This window comes from Pithys albifrons, chromosome 3 (genome assembly GCF_047495875.1).
Source record: "Pithys albifrons albifrons isolate INPA30051 chromosome 3, PitAlb_v1, whole genome shotgun sequence".
NCBI classification, from domain to species: domain Eukaryota; kingdom Metazoa; phylum Chordata; class Aves; order Passeriformes; family Thamnophilidae; genus Pithys; species Pithys albifrons.
This window is the reverse complement of record NC_092460.1, coordinates 33015397-33039435: the sequence shown is the minus strand read 5'-3', so window position 1 is coordinate 33039435 and position 24039 is coordinate 33015397. Positions and strand designations below refer to the sequence as shown.

Sequence of the window (24039 nt, the reverse complement as noted above, 5' to 3'; positions counted from 1 at the left end):
ACGGCATCAATCAATGACAATATTCCAATTCAAATTAGTTGAAAAGGAAGCTTTGCATAAGACAGAAACAGAATTAGACACATAGGTAGAAATAATACAAGATAATTTATGATTTAAGTATGTGTTACATCGCTAATCCATTGGACAGCTGTTTGTCATAGTTATTCTGGTGCATGGCTGGTCATCTCTTGGTGCCTGAATGAAAAAAGAGGCTGTCAATGAAAAAGAGGTTTATCCTCTTTCTGGAGAGACAGACCTGCCTGGAATGAGGGAGGTCATAGTTCAGCAGTAAAAGCTTTGGGGAACTGGATACACTCTGCTCAGGTCAGAGCAGAACTGCTAAGCATGTCAGCAGTATCAAGGATAATAAGAAACTTTTGACAAAAATAATTAGAATTAGAATTACGTTTAACCAAAGAGTAGCAAAATGTTTTTTACATGAAGAATTTTAATATCAATGCCCCCAAAAAGGAGGCAGTCTGTAACTTATTTGAGTTTGCCAGAAACTCTTTTCCTCTTTCAAATAGCAGGTGGAGGAGAAGCCAGGGTGTGTTAGCACTGCTGCTCAAACATGGGAATCAGAACATGGTACCTGCAAACAAAGAATTTCACTTGCTATGTTCAAAACATGTGGTGGTGATTGTCCTATGGGGCTGAAATGTGCTTTTTTCCTCCACATTTTGCTTTGAAAACTTTAATGCTGCCTGAAATTAAAATATTGAATTCTGCTTTACTTTGGGAAGACTGTAGTGTTTATGCCTCTGGGGTGCTGAAGAAAAATTGCTTGAGTAGGTTTTACATTATTTTGCAGCAACTGGTGCTGATGTGATTATATTGACATGACAGAAGGCCAAGAAATATGACCCACCACAAATATATTGACTTTGGAATAACTTCTCCCAACTTTTTTACATGGCAGAGGTTTTTTTTTTCAAATTTCAACCTACAAACTCCATATGTTTCCCTCTAAGCACCTCTCAGTTTTATAGCACAACTTCAGAGTTCACCCTAATAACTCATCTAAACCTATTCTCCTTCAGTTTGAAGCCATTCCTCCTTGTCCTGTCATCGTGTCCCTCTCCATCTGTCTTGTAGACTCCCTTCAGATACTTCAGGCTGCAAATAGGTCACCTCAAAGCTTTCTCTTTTCCAGGCTTAACAAATACAGTTCTCTCAGGCTTTCCTCCTAGGAGAGGTACTTAATCCCTCTAATCATCTTGGTGGCCTCCTCTGGACTCACTCCAGCTCTTACCAACCTGTCATCTGTTTTTCTGCAGCTGCCTGTGGAATTTCATGTTGCAATGCTGCTTCTTCTGTGTCTGTCTACGTGCTCATTTCTGAGAAGGGAGCTTGCAGAACTGCTGTAAAAGGCTTCAGGTTCCTGCACTTCTCTCCTTTCACGTCATTCCTTTTGGATGGCCTCCTTTTGCTTATATATTTTTGCGTGTTATGCCACTTTCCATTTTCCACGTCACATCTTTACCTTTTTTTCTCCTCATTTTCTTTCCCTTTTAAGCAACTACCCTGATTACTAAAATAGTGATTTGTTTTGGAGAATGTGCTGTCCTTGCTGCTGATTGTGTACCTGGGGTATTTGTTTCTCAAGTCCGGCATCCTCACTGCTCTCTCACATAGACTTCACTTTTTTTCTGCACAAGGTAACATGAAGGTTGCACCGAGTCTATTGAAGGTGTAGCTGTGAGATATGGGCAAGCTGCCAATACTTTGTGCTCAGGAATCAATATTTTTGATTCCCTTTAGTTCACTTTGTAATCAGTCTGAGTAAGCAAAAAGTGTTTCTCCTCTGGGCCCATGGCCAACAAGATAAGAATCATTAGAATATTATCTCTCTAGTAGTGTTTCTGCAAGAAAAATGAGGATGGAAGGTGACATTTTCCATACTTCCTAAGGCTGTATGAAAATTACATGCTGAAAATATTGTCCTGATGAATATGAATATAAATTTTCATTTTCTTCTGACAAACCTCAGTGGAAATTTCATCTGCTTTTGGCAATGACCTGATCACTATCAAACACTTCTTCATTTGGGCAAATCCTCCATCCAGAGCTTTGCTCCATGTGACCGTAGCCTTGATCAGGAATTCATGGCTGGTATCACAGACTGATGGCATCCTGAAAGGGGTCCTCAGACTCACTGTCAGCCCAGGGCGACTGGTTCAGTCCATGTCCACAGCTCAGGGCTGAGCTGTGTAAGTTGTACCACAGGTGGGACAGAGCTGTGATGCCCATTCAGCTACTCTGAGGGGATCAGAAGGCATTGCCCTTTCAAAAAACTTTCCAAGGTGAGAGCTGGGGAGGGAAGTGTCTCTTTAGCCATCAGGGTACCTTCAGGGTGCTCTAACTTAAGGAGCTGGATTACTGTAGGAGGAGTGCAGCTGTTTGTTTTCAATTCCCTTTGCAAGGCCGAGCAATGCACACTGTCACTGCAGGTCCTTCTCTTGGAATGTGCCTCCAAGAAAAAGCCATCCCAGTTCCAAGGGCAGGTGTGTACAGTAGCTCAAAAGCAAAAAAGGGGTATTAACCTTTTATTGACAATCCATCTTTGAGATAACTGCTAAAACTACCAGTTTTACAGCTGCACATGGGGGCTGACTGGGAGGTTCTACTCACATGCAAACAACGCAAACGTTACCCAAAATGTTCTGCTTGGGCAGTGAATAGACAAAGGTGAGGAGAAAGACTTTTTCCCTTCAATTGGAAATGACCATTTTCACAGTAACAGATTACAGAATCAATTCTTTTCCTTGACACTACTACTGTGTTCCCCAAAATAAAAACCCCACTCTAACCTATCTGAATTTTTGACAGAAAAATAAATGTTTGCATGTTCATAAAGTATGTATTGGTGTTGTTTTAGTTGGTTTGGCAACAACAGGAAATGGTCCCCTCTATAATTTTGACTTTATTTTTTTAATGGAGGAAAATCTCAGAGCACTTTAGCTAATGAGACTGATATGACTGTGGTCGTGTATACAGCTAAATTTCCTGTATTGTTCTTCTCATCTCTCACCATAATGTCACCATCACTCTTCCCAACTAAATTCCACACAATGCACAGCCACCTGAAACAGCTGTATAAATAGATATATGAACTACTGCAGGGAAATTCCTCCCTGCTGTAATTCCTTTGCTTGCAATGACTTACCTCCAGCAGGGATTTTGCATGAATAATAGCACATCTGACATTTGTGCCCACGAGTGATCCATCCACTTAGAGAGATGATGTCTCAATTAGGAATTTCTAGCAGGTCAACCAAACAGGAGTACATGAAAACAGACAGAGTAAATTATCCATGTGGTTAGATCCAGCTGTTGGAGCTCAAGGTGGGGGACTTAGCTGCATGTGTTTTGGTGATGTTAATGGGAATCACACATTTGTCTTCCATCATATCACTGACGTTGTATTCTCCTATGGCTAGAGCTGAGCACATCTCAGAATTTTTATTTTCATGGTATTTTGCAAGCCCTCTGAGCATGTTGCCTACTGCAAACTTTCCTCTTGCCCACCTCTCACTATTCTCTCTTCTCCTTTTATGTCTCCCAAACCCTCTCCCAGCTCCACACCCTCTGCCATTTATATGCTACAGCTGCAATTGGAATCCTACAGTGTTATTCACTGCACACATAATAACCTCAAAAAGTGCCAAGTAAGTAGATAGAACTTACATGAGAGGCAAAGATGGATGACAAATCCAGATTTGCTGTGCCTTAATGTAATCTATCTGATTAGACTAGTTCTTTCTTAGAACTAGTCTAATTTCAGACTAGTTTACCTGGTCATTCTTCTCTCCCAAATACTTCTGATTCATGTCTGTTTGCAAATTCTTCTTTCTTCACACATCCAGCTGTTATTCTAATATATTTTTCTTTACTTTCTATACTTTTCCATTATCATCATCATGCTTTCTTCAGTTCCATCAGTCAAAATATCCTCTCCTCACTCCTAGATTCCATTAGGTCTCAGTCCTAAGGAAAAAAAATAGGTAGGAGAAACACGTAACACTTTTTAAAACCTTATTTAATGGTGTATTAAAACCTGGTGACTTTCCCTTGGTGGAACTCATCACTGGTACATTTGGAGCAACAAAACTTTGGTCAATTTTCTTCTGGCTGGGAGAAACATCTGCTCTTTCAGTAGGAATTTTCTTCTTGTTTGCCTGAACACAAAAGCTACGCTGCTGGCAACTGTGGACAGAAAACTAAGAACAAGAAACAGGCTGTGAGTTGGGATTTAGTAATTATGCCTTGTTTTAAGGAGCAATGGGGCAGACCCAAAACCTTTGGTTAGTCAAATCAATAATGAAGTAAAAAAAAAACCAGACTAAGACATAGGATACTTAAAAAAGAGCCACAAAAACTGGCCAACATCCATTAGCTTTATCCTCTTATGTGAGGGTTGGCAAAGTGTCTGTCCAATAATTGCTTTAAACCATTGCTGTAAATGCATTCTGATTGCTGCAGTACTTGGTCTGTATTTGCCAAGTTGGCTTTGCCTTGGCTATACTAGAGAAGTGAGTGGGAACATTATGATGGGCAGAGGGAGAAGGCTGAAATAGAATCATAGGATCATTAAGGCTGGAAAAGACCTCCAACATCATCAAATGCAACCTTTGACTGATCACCACCTTGTCAGCTCTACCACAGCACTAAGTGCCACATTCAGTCATTCCTTGATCACTTCCAGGGATGGTGACTCCACCACCTCCCTGAGCAGCCCATTCCAATGCTTAGCAACCCTTTCAGTGAAGAAATTCTTCCTGATGTCCAAACTAAACCTCCCCTGGTGCAGCTTTAGACCATTTCCTCTTGTCCTGCTACCAGTTGCCAGGGAGAGGAAGCTGAACCCACCTGGCTACTTTGTTAAATGGGTTTCTGAGAGTTGGAAGAGATTTGATCTAGAGATACTGGAAAAGCCAAAGAACAAGTGCTAAATTCTTAAGCAACAAATCTGACTAGAAAACAAATCAAGAATACTCCCAGAAGGACACTGAACATTTTAAGGGATTAATTGATTTGCACATCTAAATCAGTGGCTCACACCCAGCACAGGTTAATAACAGGGGAAGTCCTATCCTTCAGTCAGTGTCTAAATAAGTGTAGTCTCTTCTCTAGGGCTGTTGTTAGGAGACATCACTTAGTGAAGACACTTGGGAACTAGTCACTTGAAGATTCCACAAATTTTTAACATTTCTTCATGAAATCACTGTGTAAATCTCATCTATGACTTTTTCTGCTGTTAACTCTCAACACCTCAGCTCATCTAGTTTAAGCAAGATTAGCTACCCTGTGACAGCATCCCGTGGCCCCTGAGCTGTGTGAAATAGCACCAATGGGATCACTCAGCCACAGAGAGAATCACAGGCACCCACAGACTTCTCTGGGACCAGAGTCAAGCTCTAAAATAACAAAATCAATATCACCAACTGAGGAAAAAACACAGATACCCTCCCACAACATTGTGCAGAGATTGATTAGATAATGGCCCAAATTCCAAGCACCCTCATTCCTCATGAGCTGAGTGTTTATAAAGCACTGTGAGTACCAATTCTGGTAAGTAGTGTGAGTACATACCTGTCACGGCTGGGGATGGTGTGAAGTGATCAGGCAGAAGTGCTCAACACGTTAATGGAGCTGACTAGATAACTGAGGACATTTTTTCTGCTAGAAAATACCACCTCACACATCAAAGCCCAAACAGTCCAGGAAAACATACACTTTGCAGTAGAAATGTCTTCAGAATGTAAGGGAATGGCTGATCTACGTATGGAGCTGAAGAAAGGAGTTTGCTTTTCTGTGTTCATTTGAATATAAGCCCAACTGTTGGCAAGTAACTGGTTGGAGTTTGCAATTTTTTTCAGAGAAAAATTTATAAAGATTCATCTTTTTGGAAAGGATATTGAAAAAAACACCACAGTAAGAATTCTTTTTTTTTCCCTCTTTTTTTTGTCCTTTTTTTCACTTAACAGTATGTTTTCTCTGTAGCCCTTATTATTACCCAAATCTCATTGGTTAGACTCTCTCCTGAAATAACTATTAGAAGCTTTGAAAGATTATTACTAGAAATAAAAACCACCCCCAGTTAAGGCTTGGCAAGCCAAGCCATGCAGTCCGTCATCACTCTCATGCATTTCAATAGTAATTCTGCAAGGAAGGGGGTTGAAGAAAGGAGTGTGTAATGAAGATGTTTCCAGGCTGCCTCAGCTGCATGTCCTGGGCCATTCTGTACTCTTTTTAATGTTTTTCAACACAGTATATGTAACTATGTGGTGAGACTCCACCTTTAGTACTACACCCAGCTCTGGCGTCCCAAGCACAGGAAGGGGCATTGACCTGTTGGAGCGAGTCCAGAAGAGGCCACCAAGTTGATTAGAGAGTTGGCACCTCTGCTATGAAGGAAGGCTGAGAGAATTGGGATTGTTCAGCCTGGAAAAGATAAGGCTTTGGAGTGACCGAATTGCAGCCTTCCAGTACCTGAAAGGAGCCTACAGGACAAATGGAAAGGGACTATTTACAGGTGCCTGGAGTGACAAGACAAATGGGAATGGTTTTAAGCTGACAGAAAGTAGGTTTAGATGAGATATTAGGAAGAAATTCTTTACTGTGAGGGTGCTGAGGCACTGGAACAAGTTGCCCAGAGACACTGTGGATGCCCCATCCCTGGAAGTGTTCCAGGCCAGGCTGGATGAGGCTCTGAGCAACCTGGTCTAGTGGAATTGTCTCTGCCTATGGCAGTGGGGCTGGAACTGGGTAATCTTTAAGGTGCATTCCAACCCAAACCATTCTGTGGTTATGTGAGAAGATAACTAAGCTCATTTGGAATGAGCACTTGAAGAATTGGGCAGCCTGAGTCAGCTAATTACAGGGGATGGTCTCCAAATAAATGAAGAAAATATCTGTATTTACATCAGACCAAATGAATAGGAGGGCCTTTCTTTTGATTTCAATAGGCTTTGGGAGATGCCTCTGCTTTGGAAATTTGCCCAGTACAGTTGATCCATTGGCTTTTCAAAAAGCTTTTATTGCATTTCAAAGAAGCAAGAAAACAAGTGAAGCCCCCTGAAAACAAATAAACAAACAACAATTAGTAGCAAAATAACCCTTCAGAGCAAGGAATCTGGATTTCTGAGTTTGATCATACTGTGTTGTCATTTGGTCTATTATGGCAGAAGGCGTAACTCAGATATTTCTCATTTTGCTTTTCAGTATTTAATTTTGGTTTTTTCTTCTTTTTCAAATATATTTACTTACCCAATATGAGCATTTTTGTCTTAGTCCCCTGTAAATGCCAGCTAGGGCAATTATCCTAATCTTGCACTGATGTGTGATGTTTGACTTGCAAGGTGTCTAATCTAAGCCTGCCAGACTCTGCATCTAAAAGCATTTATAGCTGTCAAATCTAATGCAAGTCAAGTGATTGATCTTCTATGCAGCAGCTCAGCATTCTCCAGAAACTAATTTAATGTGCGACCTGTGGCAAATCCATTGAAATAATGTTGCTTAGATGCTCATTTTACTTCCCTTTTTTCCTTTGGTTTCTTTAAACACAATGGGCCAAGAGAGAATAATAAGGTTGTAGAAGCAAACCTGAGAGAAGAATTTGTCTCAACAGGTGTAACACTATTCCAAAGGAGCAGGAATTAATTGAACATTCAGAGAATCTCACCTATTTTGAGGGTTTTGTGTTCCCCCACCAACTCCAAGTTATAAATATTTTTCTGACAGTGTTTTGGCTGTTTGTCTCATGCATAACAGATGCTGTAAATGATTGTGAATTTAGTGCTCCTGGAACACCTAAAGAGATCACTAGTAAAAATACCTTGTTCTTTGTCTTCTCACATGGCTGCTCTCAGTTTTGGCTTACTAAAATACCAAATATAGCAAATCATGTGTCAGGTTGCAGGTGAATTTAAAACTTTCCTGTGAGCTGGTCTGACCTGCCTCCTGTTCATGCCAGAATGTAGTGATAAACTATAAGTAAGCAGCCCAGACCACAGGACTTAGATTCTCTATGAGGCACAGGTCCTAAAAGTATCTTGTTCTTTTCAAACACAAAATCCTCCTGCCTATGACACTGTATCACAGGGGAGCATCATTAGTATTGCCAGTCTATGACAAAAAGATAATTTAAATATCAATTCTAAGTGTTTTAAAGCCTTCATTCTCTTGAAGTTTGCTTGTAGAGTAAAACTAATAAGCCAAAAAAAGGGGTCATCTAAATTATGGGTTTCTCCAATATAATCCCTCTGGTTTAAAAAATTAAACTAAACACCTCTTTAATGTTTCTTATTCTCCAGATTTTTTTTAATGGTCCCTAAATCTAAGACACTCACAATTTTCTTATTTTCTGCACATTTGAGGCAGTACCAATATAGTGATGTCCAAAAAGACTGAAGCTGTCTGGGTACATCTGTGTCATTGCAAATGTGCAGGAAGACTCTTTAAGGTGGTTTCAGTGAGGCTGATTTTCATATGATTTGAATAGTTCAAAGGGCCACTTTGTGTTATCAAATCTAAATTGCACTTGGGTAACATTGAGCAGGATAGGTGGAAATCAGATAAATGAAGCCACAAGCTGCTTCTGTCAGTATTGTTTGAGAAAGTCATAAATGATGTCAGGTTCAGATGCCTTCAACTATGCAAAACTTGAAGTACCATTTAAGGAATAAAAATGGTACTGGTGTACTTTTATTGGCAAAAGGTTCAGGAATAGAGTAGCTGGGAATTACGAGGACTGCAACTAACCAGAGAGGGTAGGAGAGAATAGGTGTGGCTGAAGTTGGTGTGGACATGCTACTGGTGGGAAAGCTACTGGTGGATCTGAAAGGGAGATCCTGCATGAGCTGGTGGGGAGGGTCTCAGGTGTGAGACAGTGCCTGGAAGCATCTCTCCAAGGTAGGGGTATAGCTTAGGCTTTATCATTCTTCTCCCTTTCTCTGCTGATCAGAAATCTGGAAGTCTCCTGGCTAGAGAGCAGATGGACTGATCCCATTTCATTTCTCACAGAACAAGTACTGGTATCTAGATTAGCTCAGTTGATTAAAACTTGGTTGTAATAATGCCAAGGTCATGGGTTCAATCCCCTATGTGGGCCACTGACTTAAGCGTTGGACTCGATGATCCTTGTGGGTCCCTTCCAACTCAGAATAGTCTGTGATTCTGTGAGAAGCCCGCCCACCTGATGTGGAGAGAGACCTCAACTCACTCTGCACCTGCTCATGTATAAATAGGCCAGGAGACTTAGCCTTGGGGTCTTGGATACCTCTCCAAGACCTCCAGACAAGTTATAATTGTCTTGGCTGTCTTTGGGTCTTGCACCTCTCATTACCTGCATCACATGAGAAAGAATACAAGGTCTTTCAACTTTCAGAGGTGTTGAATGAAGGGGGACAGCAGTAGTCAGCAGAAGGAGAGATGTTGCAGCTAGTAAGATCCTGATTTTATATCCTTTAATAACCCACTGACTGTGATTTGCCTGTACAGCAGCAAGGAGTGTCAGTCAGCAAAGATTACCCTTTTTTTTTAATGTCTTTACTACTGGTACTAATAGCTCAATAGCACATACCAGCAAGGGAGTGGTGGAAGAAGTGCTGCAAGGGGGAAGAGAAGGAGAAGGGTGTGTTGAAGGGAAATTACTGTAGAACAGGGGAGAAGTTCCAGTGTTCCCCAGCTGGCTCCCAGGTTTCCTGCAGACGGGAACCAGAAGCACATACCTAGCAGAGCTCAAGTCCCTTTGTGGAGACCCGTCCTCCTCTTTCCCTGAGAACAGACCAGTGGGAAGTGGCCCTGTGATGCACCCCAACACATGCCAGGTGGCTTGGGGCAAGGGGATCTGCTGCTCCTTGTGCTGCTGCACGTGGTAGACTGAGATGCAAAGCTCAAGTCTACTGATGTTCTCTAAGGAACAACCTGCATTAGGCAGTGATAATAAAGCTTGCCAGTCAACTAAAAGAGCATCTTCAGACAAGAGGGAGAACTTCACTTGCTCAGCTTCAGAAGACAAACACGTTTATGAATTTTAAACTGACTAGGTTTGTTATTCATACTATTTGGTAGTTATATTGTTGTCTAAAACCAGGATCACCATATTCCAGAGCTCAACACTGAGAGATTAGGAACAAGCCCTAGTGTTTGCCACAACTAATTTATATGTTTATAAAAGAAGGACTGTCAGTTACACTGTCAGTTGCTGGTCAGCAGAAATGTGCCTTAATGGTAGAACTGTTCACTAAGAAAATAAATGCCATAAATCTAATTTAGAGGACATTTAGACATGATTCAAATCAACCAAAATGTTATCTACTCATTTAAAGCCAAACAGGGCACAATGCCGCACAAAAGGTACATCTCCAGACTTATGTCTCAAAAATTAATCAGCATTAATTCTGCGTGAAGGTGCATGATACTGGCTGGCTGCACCATTTTTCTGCTGCACTTTTCTTCCACATCCCATCAAAAGAGCAACCACAGTGATTGAAAAATATCTTGAAGGCTTGAATATATCTTCATCAGATGAGAGTGATGCAGTCACTGCTTGTTGTGCTGCCTGACAATGAGGGCAGGCCTGTGATGCTGAGACTTTCACTGTCAGCAGAATAAATCACTTTACAAGATTAAAGAGAAGAAATAGACCTAGTAACTGTGTAAGATGTTTGCACAAATCATAAATATTCATTTGAAGAGGTCTCTGATTTTAAGGACAAAAGAAAATCCTGATTACATTTACATATATTCATTTCATATATTTATATATTCATTTCCACATTCTAAAGTCATGTCTTCCATATATGTGTGTGACTTCTGAGTACACATTTAGAGAAGCCATGCACACACTCATTTCATTTTACATTCAGCAATCAAGAATTTTTTGCAAAACGACATTCTTGCAGCTGGCAACATTTAGTAGTTTTATTTCTATCCTAAAAAAATCCTTTTTTCCATCAGTCATATCTAGTTTTGAAAAATCCAGATCCTGCCATCCATGCACAAACCTTCTACTCCCACTAAAATCAACATTATTTCCTATTTTCTGAAGGCAAAACACAGAACTGAGCATTGAGTTACATTGATGCAATAAAGGAAGAAACATTTTTTAATTAGGTATAAAGATTTGAGGGAAAATGCTGGATACACCTGAAACCATGAATAAATATGAGTATATATTGTGATATTTATATTTGCTATCTGTATTTTATTTTAAGGATCATTTTAGGAATTTGACTGCAATCCAATATGCAGAAATAAACTGCATGTTCTTTCTATTCTATTAACTTTTCTTTTTATCCCTCAGCCAGCTACATTTTCTTCCCTTTGTATAATAATAATAACATAATAATGTAAGTAAAAGAAATAATGATCTGAAAATGCAGGAAATTGAGTGCAATTTTGTGAAAAGCAGCTGGAATTCTAGATCTGTAATGCTGGATCTAATTTGCTCAATTTTGCATTTAACCTGTCGGTCTTCAAAAGCATTTGCTTTTCTTCAGAGAAAAATAAAATAGCTCATGAAGTTATTGCTAAGCTGAGAGCATGAGAGAGTTTTGAAAAACTTTGCTGATTAAAGTGCATCTGAAGAAATTCTGCACTCAGGTACATAATTAAGGTGTTGCTGTTGTGACTGGAACTTACTGAATCTGGCTCGATGCATGCAAGTCAGTGAGTCAACAAGGAGAATGATAAAAAAACCCTAAGAGATAACCCCATATTACACCTTAATCACACAATTTATTATAGCAAGATAACTGGAAAAAGAGACAGACAATGTGAAATATTAATCCTGGGGACACAGATGACATCTATGAGGTCTTAATGTGGATCCATGAATTCAAAGATTGATGTTGATGTTGAGCTGGCAGACTTTAAAGGTTTTCCACATAGTTAATCTGGATTGGGCCCTGATTTCTTAATCATGTTTAAGACAAGGATAATTATTTCAGCTAAGTTACATCATGGGGTTTGTGATGTGGTTGCATATAATACGTTATTCCTCAATGCTATTCTAAAAGTTACAGAGGTCTTGTAGGCCTTACCCAACATTTTTAGTGCTCATTCATTTGTGCTGATGGGAAAGACACTCCTTAGTGCTGATGGGAAAGACACATCCACTCCACATCAGTTAACTTTTGGGATTTTCTGATACTCTGTAGGAAAAAAAGTAGCTAATAGTGAAAACAAAACTGACCTAGGTAGAACATTAGTCTGATATTGGGTGACTGTACTTTTATTTCTTATTTAGGTGGAAATTTTGCATTTAAACCCACTGAGAATGACAGGACCTTGCAGTGGCAGTTACCCCATCAGTATCTTAGCTCCCTTTATTTTAATGAGGTTTTGCACTTACATTATCTTGCTCTCCACAGAACACCATATGTATCAAGACAACATTAACCAGGTGGAAACACCTGCTTTGGATTTACACAAATAAGGAGTGTGTTTCAACAGTGGTCCTACCACTCCGTTCTGAAATACAGAACCACAGAACACTCCAGGGTTGGCAGGAATCTCGAGAGAGCATCTACCTCTGCCCTTGCTCTGAGCACCCAAACTACCAAGTTAGATTGTTTTGGTCAGGGCCTTGTCCACTTTAGTGTTGAATCATTCTGAAGATGGAGATTTTGCAGCCTCTCTAGGAAACCTCTTCCAATGTTTCACCACTCCTACAGTGAAAACATTTTCCTAATATTTAACTGGAATCTCTCTTCTCTCAGCTTGTGTTTGTTTCCACGTACCCTGTAGTTGAGTACGTCTTGAGAGGAGTTTTGCTTCACCTTCTCCACAAGCACCCACTAGGTAGTTGCAGACAGCACTGAGGACTCAACCTCCAGGCTGAACAGGCCCAGCTCTTCCAGCTTCATCTTGGACATCACAAGCTCCAGCCCCAGTCAGCTTGGTGGTCCTCTGTTGCACTTATCGCAGTGTGTCCATACCTCTCTTGTACCAGGAGATCTAAAACTGGACCCAGTATTCCAGATGTAGCCTCAGAAGAACTGGCCTAAAACCAGCTTGCTTTCTAGTTTCATGCATCTTAGGTAGAATCGTAGAGTCATTAAGGCTAGAAAATACCTCTAAAATCAACCCATCACCACCACCATGTTCATCACAAAACCACAACCTCAAGTGTAATATCCAGACATTTTTTGAACACTTCCAGCAATGGTGACTCCACCCCTTCCCTGGGCAGCCTGTTGCAGTGCTTGACAGCCCTTTCCATCAAGAAATTTTTCCTATTAGCTAATTAAGCCTCCCGTGATGCAAGTTGTCCCTTGTTCTGTCACTTCTTAGGTGGGAGAAGAGACTGACACCCATCTCACTACAACCTCCTTTCAGGTAGTTGTAGAAAGCAATAAGGTTCCCCAGGGCCTCCTTTTCTCAGCCTAAATAGTCCCAGCTCCATCAGCTCTTCCTCAAAGTAGTTGTGCTCTTCACCAGCTTCATTGCCCTTCTTTGAATACACTCCAACCTCTTTGGACATGCTCCAACCTCTTTGGACACCCTCCAGCAAGCAGTTACCAGGAAGTTCTATCACAGACAGTGCCTGCTGCAAGTCCCAGATTGTGCACTACGTTAGCCCAGCAGGATCCTGATCATACCTGGGATATCTGAGTGCAGCAGGTATTTAGCCTCTGGATCTGGACAATTGGCAGCCCACACCCCACGGCATTCTGCTGCCCAAATCCACAGATATCCTCTCCTTTTGTCCCTGCATTGTGCAAGTGTTACGTTGGAAATAAATCCCAAAGAGACTGGAAGCCATTTAGTCTTCTGCACTGTATGTTTTAAGTCTTGGTTGTAATGCTTTCTCTTAGGATGATGGTGTGTAAGGAGAATTCAGGTAAGATGAAGGGTTTTAAGCCGTTTATACTTCAGCACCTCCCAGAAAGGTGTAGAAAAAACAAGGTAGACTGATTCATGATTGTTCACATTTGGTAAAATCCCCTTCCTAAATTAGCAGTGAGACACAGGTGTAAGAGTGACAGTAATTAACTCATAGGAAAGAAATGGCTGAAGTGACCTCTCTCTGTTCTTTTACATGAAGACTGCAAATGTGACTAGATGGAAAATACACCTGTGTGCAACAGGCTGTTGACATCTGACCAGGTACCAGTGGATAAAATTGTATATTTGTTAGACTTGTGGTTAAACTACAGGAACTATGGAGTCATTCGTACCTTTTGGTCCAAACCAAAATGATGGGAAGGAAGTTAGGAGTTGTGCTCCATCCCAGGAAAAGGTCTGGAAAGCTGTGAAACATCTGTTTTGACAGCTTCCTTTAGAACCACAAAAAGGTGTTTGTTGTTTTTCACTCTGTCCAATATTAAGAGTAAAACACTGTGTGGCAGAGAATCCTGATTTGTTCTTCCCTTGTTTCAAATTACATCTGACTCTGCCAGAAATGACAAGTGTGCAGTAGGAATTCTCTTTCCTGTATAAAACATCTGTGCTTAAAGAGTTCATATAACACAAGAACATATTAGAAAAAAACCCAACTCATAAGAACAGAGAAGAAATATAAACTTTGCAGAATGGAACAGCCACTGAATGACACCAAAGCTGTGTAACTGGCATGAATTGGCATGGGGCACATGTTTCACTTATCCAGTTTGGATCTGGCCTGTGTTTCGATTGCTGTTCCCGTTCCAAATGACGGAAAGCTGTTATAAATACCAAACAAGTAACTTCTGCTTGGACCTTGAAATTAATTTGTTTGTCCAGAACTGACTAAGGCTTTTAGGGAAGGTTAGACTGTACTGGTGCTGGCTGGGAAGGAGTTAACTTTCTTCCTGGTGCTTTCCAGCTCCTCCCTGTAACCTCCTAATTTTCCTGTAGCATTTTACAACTCATGTCAACTAATTTCTGACTGAAAGACCTTAAGACCTTGAAATAAGGGACAATAAGATGGGACCTTAGGATAAGCTAGTACCTTTAAATAAGCTAGGACCAAGGCAACGCAGCCCTGGTGGGTGGGAAGGTAGAGAGGTGGAGAGTGTCATCCCAACAAGGGGCTGTGGGGCTCAGCTCTCTGCTTTGGAGGGGAGGCTGATGATGGGGTTAGGATTGCAGAATGTATAACTTAGGGTGGTGGATGTTGCCAACCTTGGGCATGAGGAAACAACCCCACCTCTCCACAATGACATAGATAAGATAACCAGCTCTTGATAGCCTGGTATGCTACATCTATGTTTATCTCAGACTCCTCTCAGCTTCTGTGGAGAGGACTCTTAAGAACAAGACATTTCCTCTGACCATTCCACTGCAGATAGGAGCCATGCTGCCGCTGCATGCTGGGCTCTGTCTCACTGTGCACAAGGACACCAATGCTCCTCTTCCTCTTGGCACACTTCCAGTGGTTGTGGAAGCCTCACAAGCCTTCCCAGGTGTAGATGTGACAAGCTAGATGCTGGATTTAAAAGCAGTATATAGACTGACAGGATAGCATCATCCAGTGATGCTCCACACAGTGTAGTTCTCTGAAGGACATACAGATCAAAAGGCTTTTTTCTGGAATTTACTTGGTTCCCTACAGAATACTTTATCCTATTATTGTGTATGTGCTTCAAAATATCAGACTATTTCTATCCAGTTATGGTAACAGGTGAAACAAGGTGTCGCCAATAAAGTTCAAGCCACCAATAAAGTCCTAACATCACCTGAAGTGTGTGTGCACCAGCACGAGGTAGTGACACATTAGTTTTTGTCATTTAACCCTATGCCAATAAGCCTCCACATTAGATGTGCCAATAAAGATAAGCAGAGAATAAATCATGCCTCCATGGCCTCTCCTCTTATCCTGGTGTCCTAGTTAGAGCAGCCAAGACCAGCTATTAACTGTGTGGGTGTAACCAAAACTGTGTATTCTACACCCTCATTCTAACAAACTGTTAACAACGGCTCACGTGCAGGAGCTGCCCAGGGCACACCTGACCCCTCAGGCTACAAGCTAAGAACCCTGCAAGAATAAGGTCTGCCCAACAATGACTCAGGAGTGGCAATTCCCCTCCAGGGAGGCACTGGCACCTTCACACCCAGCCTGAGGGGCCTTGTCACCTAATGGGCCATCAAGGAGTCCAAAAGTATCCTATGACCCACAGAGTAAATTACCCACTGTCAAACTCCTCACCCTGGGGGAGGTACTGTCCATTCCCACCTGAACCTGAGCATATATAATCTTGGGGTAGGGGGACTTCTGGTATCACTTGTTGGATCCAGAGGAAGACCAGAACCTCAACAGAATTGCAACTGCCACTCTCAACCAGACTGTGACCGTCATCAGCACCACCAGGTTTTTCCCTTTTCTTCTACTTTGGACTCAGTGGAAACCCAGAGGGGATCTCAACACAGGGGCTAATGAACACCATTCTGTTTGTGCCCCAGGGTGCTCGGTTATACTTCTGGGGTTTGTTGGTTAAACTCAATCTCTCTTTGTATCATTGCATTTATTGTAATGTTTTTATTAAATTGTAGCTCTGACTGATAATCCCTTTTTTGAGTTGGGTTCATTTCTCCTGCTGGTTTACCTTCAAACCAGCACACCTGAAGACCTAGGAATGTTCCTAGGCAACCCCACCCTGAGAGACAAGTACTTGCCAAGGAGAGCACTCACCTGGCTGAGCCCTCCTGTATGCACACAGCATTATCTTTCCTAGAGCAATGCAGGTTAAAATCCTCACTTGATTTTCTGTTCCACCACTTCTTCCCCTGACAGCCCTTCATGTCTTCATTACATAGGTATGAACACCCTGAAGGTGTCCTTATGTGCCATTCCAGGGCAGGAGTTGGAGAGGTATCAGTGGCATTTGCCTGCCAGCTCTCCAACGGGCACAGCTCTGCTGGTAGAAGTGGGACAGTTGTGATTAGCTGTATCAGCTGTGGATGTGGCACAAAATATCCTCAGGTCATGATTTGTTGTAAGAGGGATAAGGGGAGGTCACAGAATTTTATAATCTGATGTGCCATAAATGCAACATGACTCTGTACATACTGTTGACTTCCTTGACAGTATTACCTAAACACAGGCATAGGTGCTACTGATAGCAGTGTCTGTGAAGTCAGAGACTTCTGAAATCAGTTGTTAGCTTGTAGTGCTTGATTAGTGTTGAACTATGGGTTAATGAAGGGAGTCTTCTCTGAAAGCACTGAGACACTGCAAGGAAGCCTACCAGGAAGAGAATTGCTTTTAGAACTGTAAAGCAATCCAATGCCAATTCTAGTGAAGCAGTTTTGGCTGTGTCACACTACCTGGCAGCTGGGACCAGCTCAAAGTGCACTGGGGAGTGTTACTATGAATCTTGAAGTGTTGTGAGCAGCCCTGCATCCACCCTGCAACTGGGGATATTTTAGAACCACACAGAAGCTCAGGATTAGGTTCCTAAACTGTCACCATCCAGACAATGAGGTGCCCTAAATTCCAAAACCGTCCAAGCACTCATGTTGCATCCAACATTTTGCAGGCTGTCTCTATGAAATAGATATTGATCAAAAATAAAATTAGACACTTATTAAAATAAATGGGGATTTCATTGAAACCCTTGAAGTGAAACTCTTCAGTTTTCTCAGGTGCATCAGGTAAAGCTAAATCCTTTATCATTTAAGGACATGTCAGTTCATCAGACAACCTGGAATAACCATGAACTGGAGTCATTTCAGTTCTCAGTCATTGCCCTCTTCCCCATGGGACAGCACGAAGTCTGCAGTGGGGTGGCAAATCTTCCAAAAAATCTCATAATGATTTAAAATAGCAGCACATCCCAAGCAGAAAATTACTCAGGTGATGATTACGTGCACCAAGGCAAGGGTGGGCTCTCAGCATATGTGTCACCACCAGCAATCACATCATCCCTCTCCATGGAATGAGGAGAGGAGTTGTGGGGCACAGAATAGTCACTGCACCAAAGCAGAGAACAAAAAGATACCTATGGATGTGAACACTTCAAAAGCCATAAGTTGTGGCTGCCCCATTCCTGGAAATACTGAAGGCCAAGTTGGATGTGGCTCTGAGCAACTTGGTCTAGTGAAGGGTGTCCCTGTCCACAACAGCGGTGGAGAATGAGATGATCTTTAAGGTCCCTTCCAAGCCAAACTATTCTGTGATTCTGTCATTCTGTGAATGCTAAGGTTGGACAGAGTGATCCCTACAGAAAAGATTGTCATGTTCAGATCATTGAGGAGGCATGGAAAAGAAATGGAAGCTGTGAGCCACACAGCTGACATGTAACCATGGATGTCCTGGCTGAACTTCTGTCTTGGAGATCAGTCTTGCACACTCTGTAACACCAGCTGTGTTTGATACTCTGCATTAAAGTAGTGTTGAAAGTTGTTGCTCTTTCCTCACTGCTGCAGAGCCTCTGTACAAATTTTACATGGATGAACAAAGAAAATATGCACATAATTTCTGCCAATATCAGGCATTTGGTGTATCTGACCATGTCAGTTTTACCTCTCTATTCATTATGACAAGACTGAAATATTTCACAGCTTTAGTACATTTTAAAAAATGAACAACTCGATGCTTGACAGTGCTAGCTAAAAACATTCAGAATCCTGTGGATGTACATCCAAATTTTGACTTGTGTAGCCAACACATATGACTTTTCTGCATACTTTCCCCAATGACAAAATATCTTTAGTTTGTGCTACCTGAGATGTTTGGTAATTATATAACTCTTCTAATTTTTTAATGGTTTTAATTAAAACTTTTTAAATAGTTGTTTTAATTAATCATAAGCAAAGTAACTTAAGTCACTCCATTTAGCAAAGTTGTCATAAGCTACTATTGTGGGAACACAGCTTGGGAAAATTACTGAAACTTTAAATTTGGATAGACTAACTCTTGTTCATTGATACGCTTCAATGGACAAAGCCTGGAAAAGAAAGATGAATTGTTGAAGTCAGACATCTAGAATGCAAAATTTATGGACTACAGGACATTTTGCAGAAACCAGAAGATAAAGAAGAGACTATAAAAAGACTCAGTACATGTGTTGTAAAGTCTCTACCAGAGGAAAAATAAACTGAAAAGACTAAAATATGGATGAACCATCATAAACAGCAAGGAATCAATAACCAATAGAGAATAGAATACTAGTGAATGAAGGATAATTATGCAATTTAGAACCAATGAACATTAATTTCTTTGTTTGCTAAAAATGTATATATCGGTGGAAAAGTTTTGTGTCAGCATCTGTGTGGAGGCCAGAATTTTGTCAGTCACACACACACCTCCTGGCCAAGAACAAAGTAATGCCTTACTGATTAACACTAAAAAGACAGTGTTTGATGGGGTTTTTTTTATCCTGACAATTTTGGAGGATTTCAGCAACAAGATGTATTTGAAGGAGAATATTGATTGGCTTCAGCTGAGGAATCCTCAACTGATGGAGGTATCAAGCAGAGAAGAGGATGGTGATGCTGAACTAGAGGTTGCAGGGTAGAGGCAGGAACAGAAAAGTCAAGTTTTTAAAGTCATTTAAAGCAACAGAAGGAAGTTACCCATGCAAGGATAGAGATGGGAGAAGGTAAGTCAGAGATAGAGACAGGAGAAGCTGGATGAAAGCAGCCCAGGAGTGCAGTGTCCAACTGCTCAGATCATGGAGAGCCCCCAAACTCCAGGTCTAGCACTGACTCTCTTGCCAGAAAGAATCTGTGAAACCTGATGGTAACATGTGTGCTCCTTCGGTGTGGAAAGCAGGGCCAGAGACCAGGACAAGGACAATTTGACACTGAGAGAATCATCTCAGAACTTCAGGCAACAGATATCAGAATCCTGACAGACATATAGATATAGATATATGGATATAGATATAGATTATATAGGTTATATAGATATATACATATATATTAGATATAGACATAGATATAGATATAAATATAGATATAGATATAGATATATGTATACATACATTTGGTATATATAAATAGATACAAATATAGATACCAATAAAGAAGAAAATCAAAGTTGGGTAGAGAATTTGGCATGGCCTTCTTCAAAACTGCTCTTTTTGCATAATGTAGCTATAATAATGTACTTTTTATGGCACTGTTTTATTAATAGCCTTTTCCTGCAAGATGCTGAATACTCTCTTTTTCCATAACTTATTGCAATTCAGGATACTGCACGCTTGCAGGGATGGGCGTTATTTTCCAAGTATAGGCAGCACTTGTGAAGGACAAATTTCAGCTTCATTCCCCTGGCTTGCCATCATACATGCTGAGAAGATAAGGCAGTACAGAAAGCAACTGAGATGAGTTAAAAGAATTGCAATTTCCTTGGCTACCGAATTGCTTCTGTTTTACACCTTAGCAACTCCTGTTGTGAATGATTAATTCAGGTCCAAGTCATTTGATTGAGCAAATGTGCTGACTTCAAGCCTAAGAGGAATGAAGGAGGAAATGAAAGGGAATAAGCATAATAAATATGCAAAACATTTTACAGTAAAATTATTTCTGCCAGGTCAAGGCACTAAAGTTTCACTAGGTTGGGCTACATGTGTATGGCTGGTATGATGCCTGCAAAATTATCCTTGGAAATCTCTGTATTCAGATTAATAGAGACATTCAGAATAACACAGAAAGTGGTGTCTTTACAGCTTTGAACATACTTTCTGTTCCTGAGGTAACCACTGTGAAATCTGCTGACAGAGGATGGATTTTTACAGACTTACACCTCAAGGTATGAAGCAAAGGCTTAGGTGTTCAGTCTGGGAGCAGGAGGAAAATGTTGAGCCCCTCAGCACCGAGAGATTCCTTAACTCTCAGCACCGAGAGATTCCCTAACTCCTGCCTGAGCACCAGTACCCAAGTGTTTCAGAACCCTCACTGGCCCTCTTAAATATCTCCTAGAAAAACTCTCCCATCTCCTCTCCTTCCTAGTCATAGTGAACATCTCCGTGGAGCATATTTTCCATGATTTCAGCCCCACCTGGCCCTGCAGAACTGGAACTCAGAGGTTACTGATGGCACAGGTCACATTTCACAGGCGATAACTGTTTAAGGGCAGCTTTGCAGGCAGCACAGGCGAGAAGATCACTTCTCTTTGATGGCAGGCTGCCAATACTGCAGATAAAAGAAAGGAGAGGAAAAATCAATCTCATATTACTGGCTTTTCTGGAGACTGGATTAGAAAAAGGCAAGTACAGAAGCTGGTAACTGTCCTTGCTCCTTGTGAGTAATCCTGACTGCTCAGGTCTTTCTTGGAAGTGCATTCTTACCAGATATATCTGGTAGTCACCTCCTATGACCAACCCCAAGTTATTTATGATAACAAAAGAACTGGAACACTGGTAAACTTGGGAAATTCCCCAAAGTCCACTTCATTTTAAAGCAAGATTTGCAAGCAGGTTCTCAAGTTGCAGATATTGAAGGGCTCGATATATTGCAGGAGTCTTTCAATAGGAATAGTGAAGCCACTGGAGGTTTGAGTAAAAGAATGTAAAAAAGAGTAAATTAATTTGTGGCCATTGAAATGAAAATTGAAAATACTAAGAACTGTAAAATGTTTTGATTCAAACTGAGCTATTTATCTTACTGTGATACAGGCACTTTGCTTAAGGTCACTTTAAATAAAAGTGGAGTTTTCTGTTTGAAAAACATTAATGACGATTTCCACAGATTCAAACTTTTTCAAAAAAAAAAAACAACAACCATTTCAAACAAGGTAATTAACAGAGAACTGCCTCTTTCCTGAGAGTGGCTTTTATTTCTAGGAATCTGCATATTCTGAGGAAAGATTTAAAAATCTCCAACTCCTTCTAAGCATGAAATATGCAGGATTCAAGCCAATGTTAAATATCTATTTTTAAGTTTGTTTTTTTGCTGTCTATACTCTTCTTATGGAGACATACAACATCATAAAAAATTATTTTGCCTCTAAGTGCCTCTGTTTTTAAGGTTTCTCAGGCTGAAATTAGAAAATCTTCAAAACACCAGTTCTTTAACATCACAAGATCCAAGCATTTGGACATTTGGAATTGATTTGCATTTTTGAAATTTCTGCCTGTTGTATACTTGATAAAATGAAACAAAAAATATTTCATTCACTTAAATTAAGACACTGTTTTTGTATTAATAAAAAGTATTTTAAGATGCAGCTTTTTCATTGGAAGGTAAAATAGCTTCCAACAAAATCTAACTTAAAATAATCATATTAACCACAATTCAAGGCAACAGATAATGTTCATTCTTGTCATTTTCCACAGTTACGTTTTGACTATTACCTCATTACTTTATCTGAGGAGCCAATAAATGACCAGTGATGTACATTTTTGCATGACTCTGCATTTCAGTTATTTATTAAGTTATCTCTAATATGTCAGTTGTCTTTATCAACTATGGGAAAAATCAATATCTGGTAGGACTTCACAGTGTGTAGCAAAGTATATAAGGATGAGGTTTGCATTGCTCAGTCTCAACTTGACACTTCAAACCACCTGACTAAGAAGTGCCTCTTGAACCCTCATCATTTCCCTGTTATCTGATTTGCAGGAATCCAAGGCTCAAGCAACGATGTCCAACTCCGGTGAGGCAGAACTCATACACATGTTTAAGGGGATTCCCTTTACCACCAGGTCTTCTCCAGAACTTTTAAAATCCTTGGATGCTTTTGATGCTAGAGAAGATGATGTCCTTTTGGTTTCCTACCCCAAATCTGGTAAGTTCTAATTTTAAATGTTACAGGGAGTAAGTCTCAGTGTTATGTTTCATGTTCTCTGCTTAAACTGCTTGGGAAATATCTATGTACAAGAAACATCAAAAGTTGTTTGAGTATGTGTGTATATAATTCTGTCAGTAAATGTACAAATTACAAGAGTCATTTACCTACATTTTGACTCAGTAATTGAAAATAATCCTGGGTGGTTTTATATTGGAATGCAAATAAATATTCCTTACTTGTAAGCTAAATCTGTACTTGAAAGACTTTTCGGAAGACTTTCTACATTCAATTTTCAGCAAGTCAACAGTGGTATTGTTATTTGTATGGCTCTTGGCTGTAGATTTATTAATTGCTTATCTCCTCTCTACCTACCTCTCTTGTGCTGTGAACCACACACCAAAGGGGAAGCTCAACCAGTACTTTCCAAATATACAGACTCAAGTTGCTATAAGGAAAAAAACAATCAAACAAACAGATTATTCTAAAATAAATCATAAAAATAATGTAACCACCTCTCAGCTGACAAGCAGTTTGTCTAATGAGTTTGTTTTGGTACTATTAACACTTCTCACAGAGTTACTCTGTACTTCAGCTTTAACCATAACTTGTACTTCAGCTTTAACACAAATTTTTTCAAGTGTTTATATATTTGGAGCCAATGGAATTATTCAGTCATGTAAAGTTTCTTGAATCTGGGGGATTAGAAGTATCACTTGTTCACTAGAAATCTGTTTCCATATGAAAAATACATGCGCCACATATTTTCTCAGTAATAAATACTCCTTTGTCTGTTTGTTTTCTTAAAATTACTTTTCTACAGGCACCCACTGGCTTGCAGGAGTTATAACAAAGCTTTATGATACTCAGGTTACAATAACATCTCCCATTGAATTTGGAGACATTTCCAAACTGGAGGAGCTGAATAATCTCTCATCAAAGAGAATCATCCCAACACACTTAGACTACAACATGTTACCTCCAAATTTTAAGAACAAGAAATGCAAGGTAAGGCAAAAATTGCATTAAAGCAGTAAGATAAGTGTCTTTTAGGAATCTCTTTTGTCCTGTTGATCCTTAATAAGCTTTGAATGATTTACAGTTTCCAGAAGTGGTTTGCACTGAATTTTGGAGACACTTCTGATCAGCAGCTGAAGGCAACATGAGCAGAGACATGTACTGGGGACTGGGTTCTGCTGCTGCCCCACTGCTCCCAGGGGGTGATTTGCATACCAGGCAGCACACAAAATGGAACATCAACACCTTTCAATCAGAAATCTCTCATTAGGGATGGGGGTTTTCTCACAGCCTCACTTCCTACTGTCTTAGAAAGTAATTATCTTGGGTACTTACAGGCTGTTCTGGGTTTGAAGGTACTC

General features: G+C 40.4%; 1 protein-coding gene across 1 annotated transcript in view; it reads left to right on the top strand.

Moving 5' to 3' along the window:
• Window positions 1-24039, top strand: part of LOC139669326 (sulfotransferase 6B1-like) — a 100168-nt gene that overhangs the window by 68738 nt on the left and 7391 nt on the right. The window contains exons 2-3 of the mRNA XM_071549777.1: window positions 22495-22660; window positions 23484-23668. Of these exons, the coding sequence (XP_071405878.1) occupies window positions 22495-22660; window positions 23484-23668 (351 nt within the window). The remainder of the gene's footprint in view (window positions 1-22494; window positions 22661-23483; window positions 23669-24039) is intronic.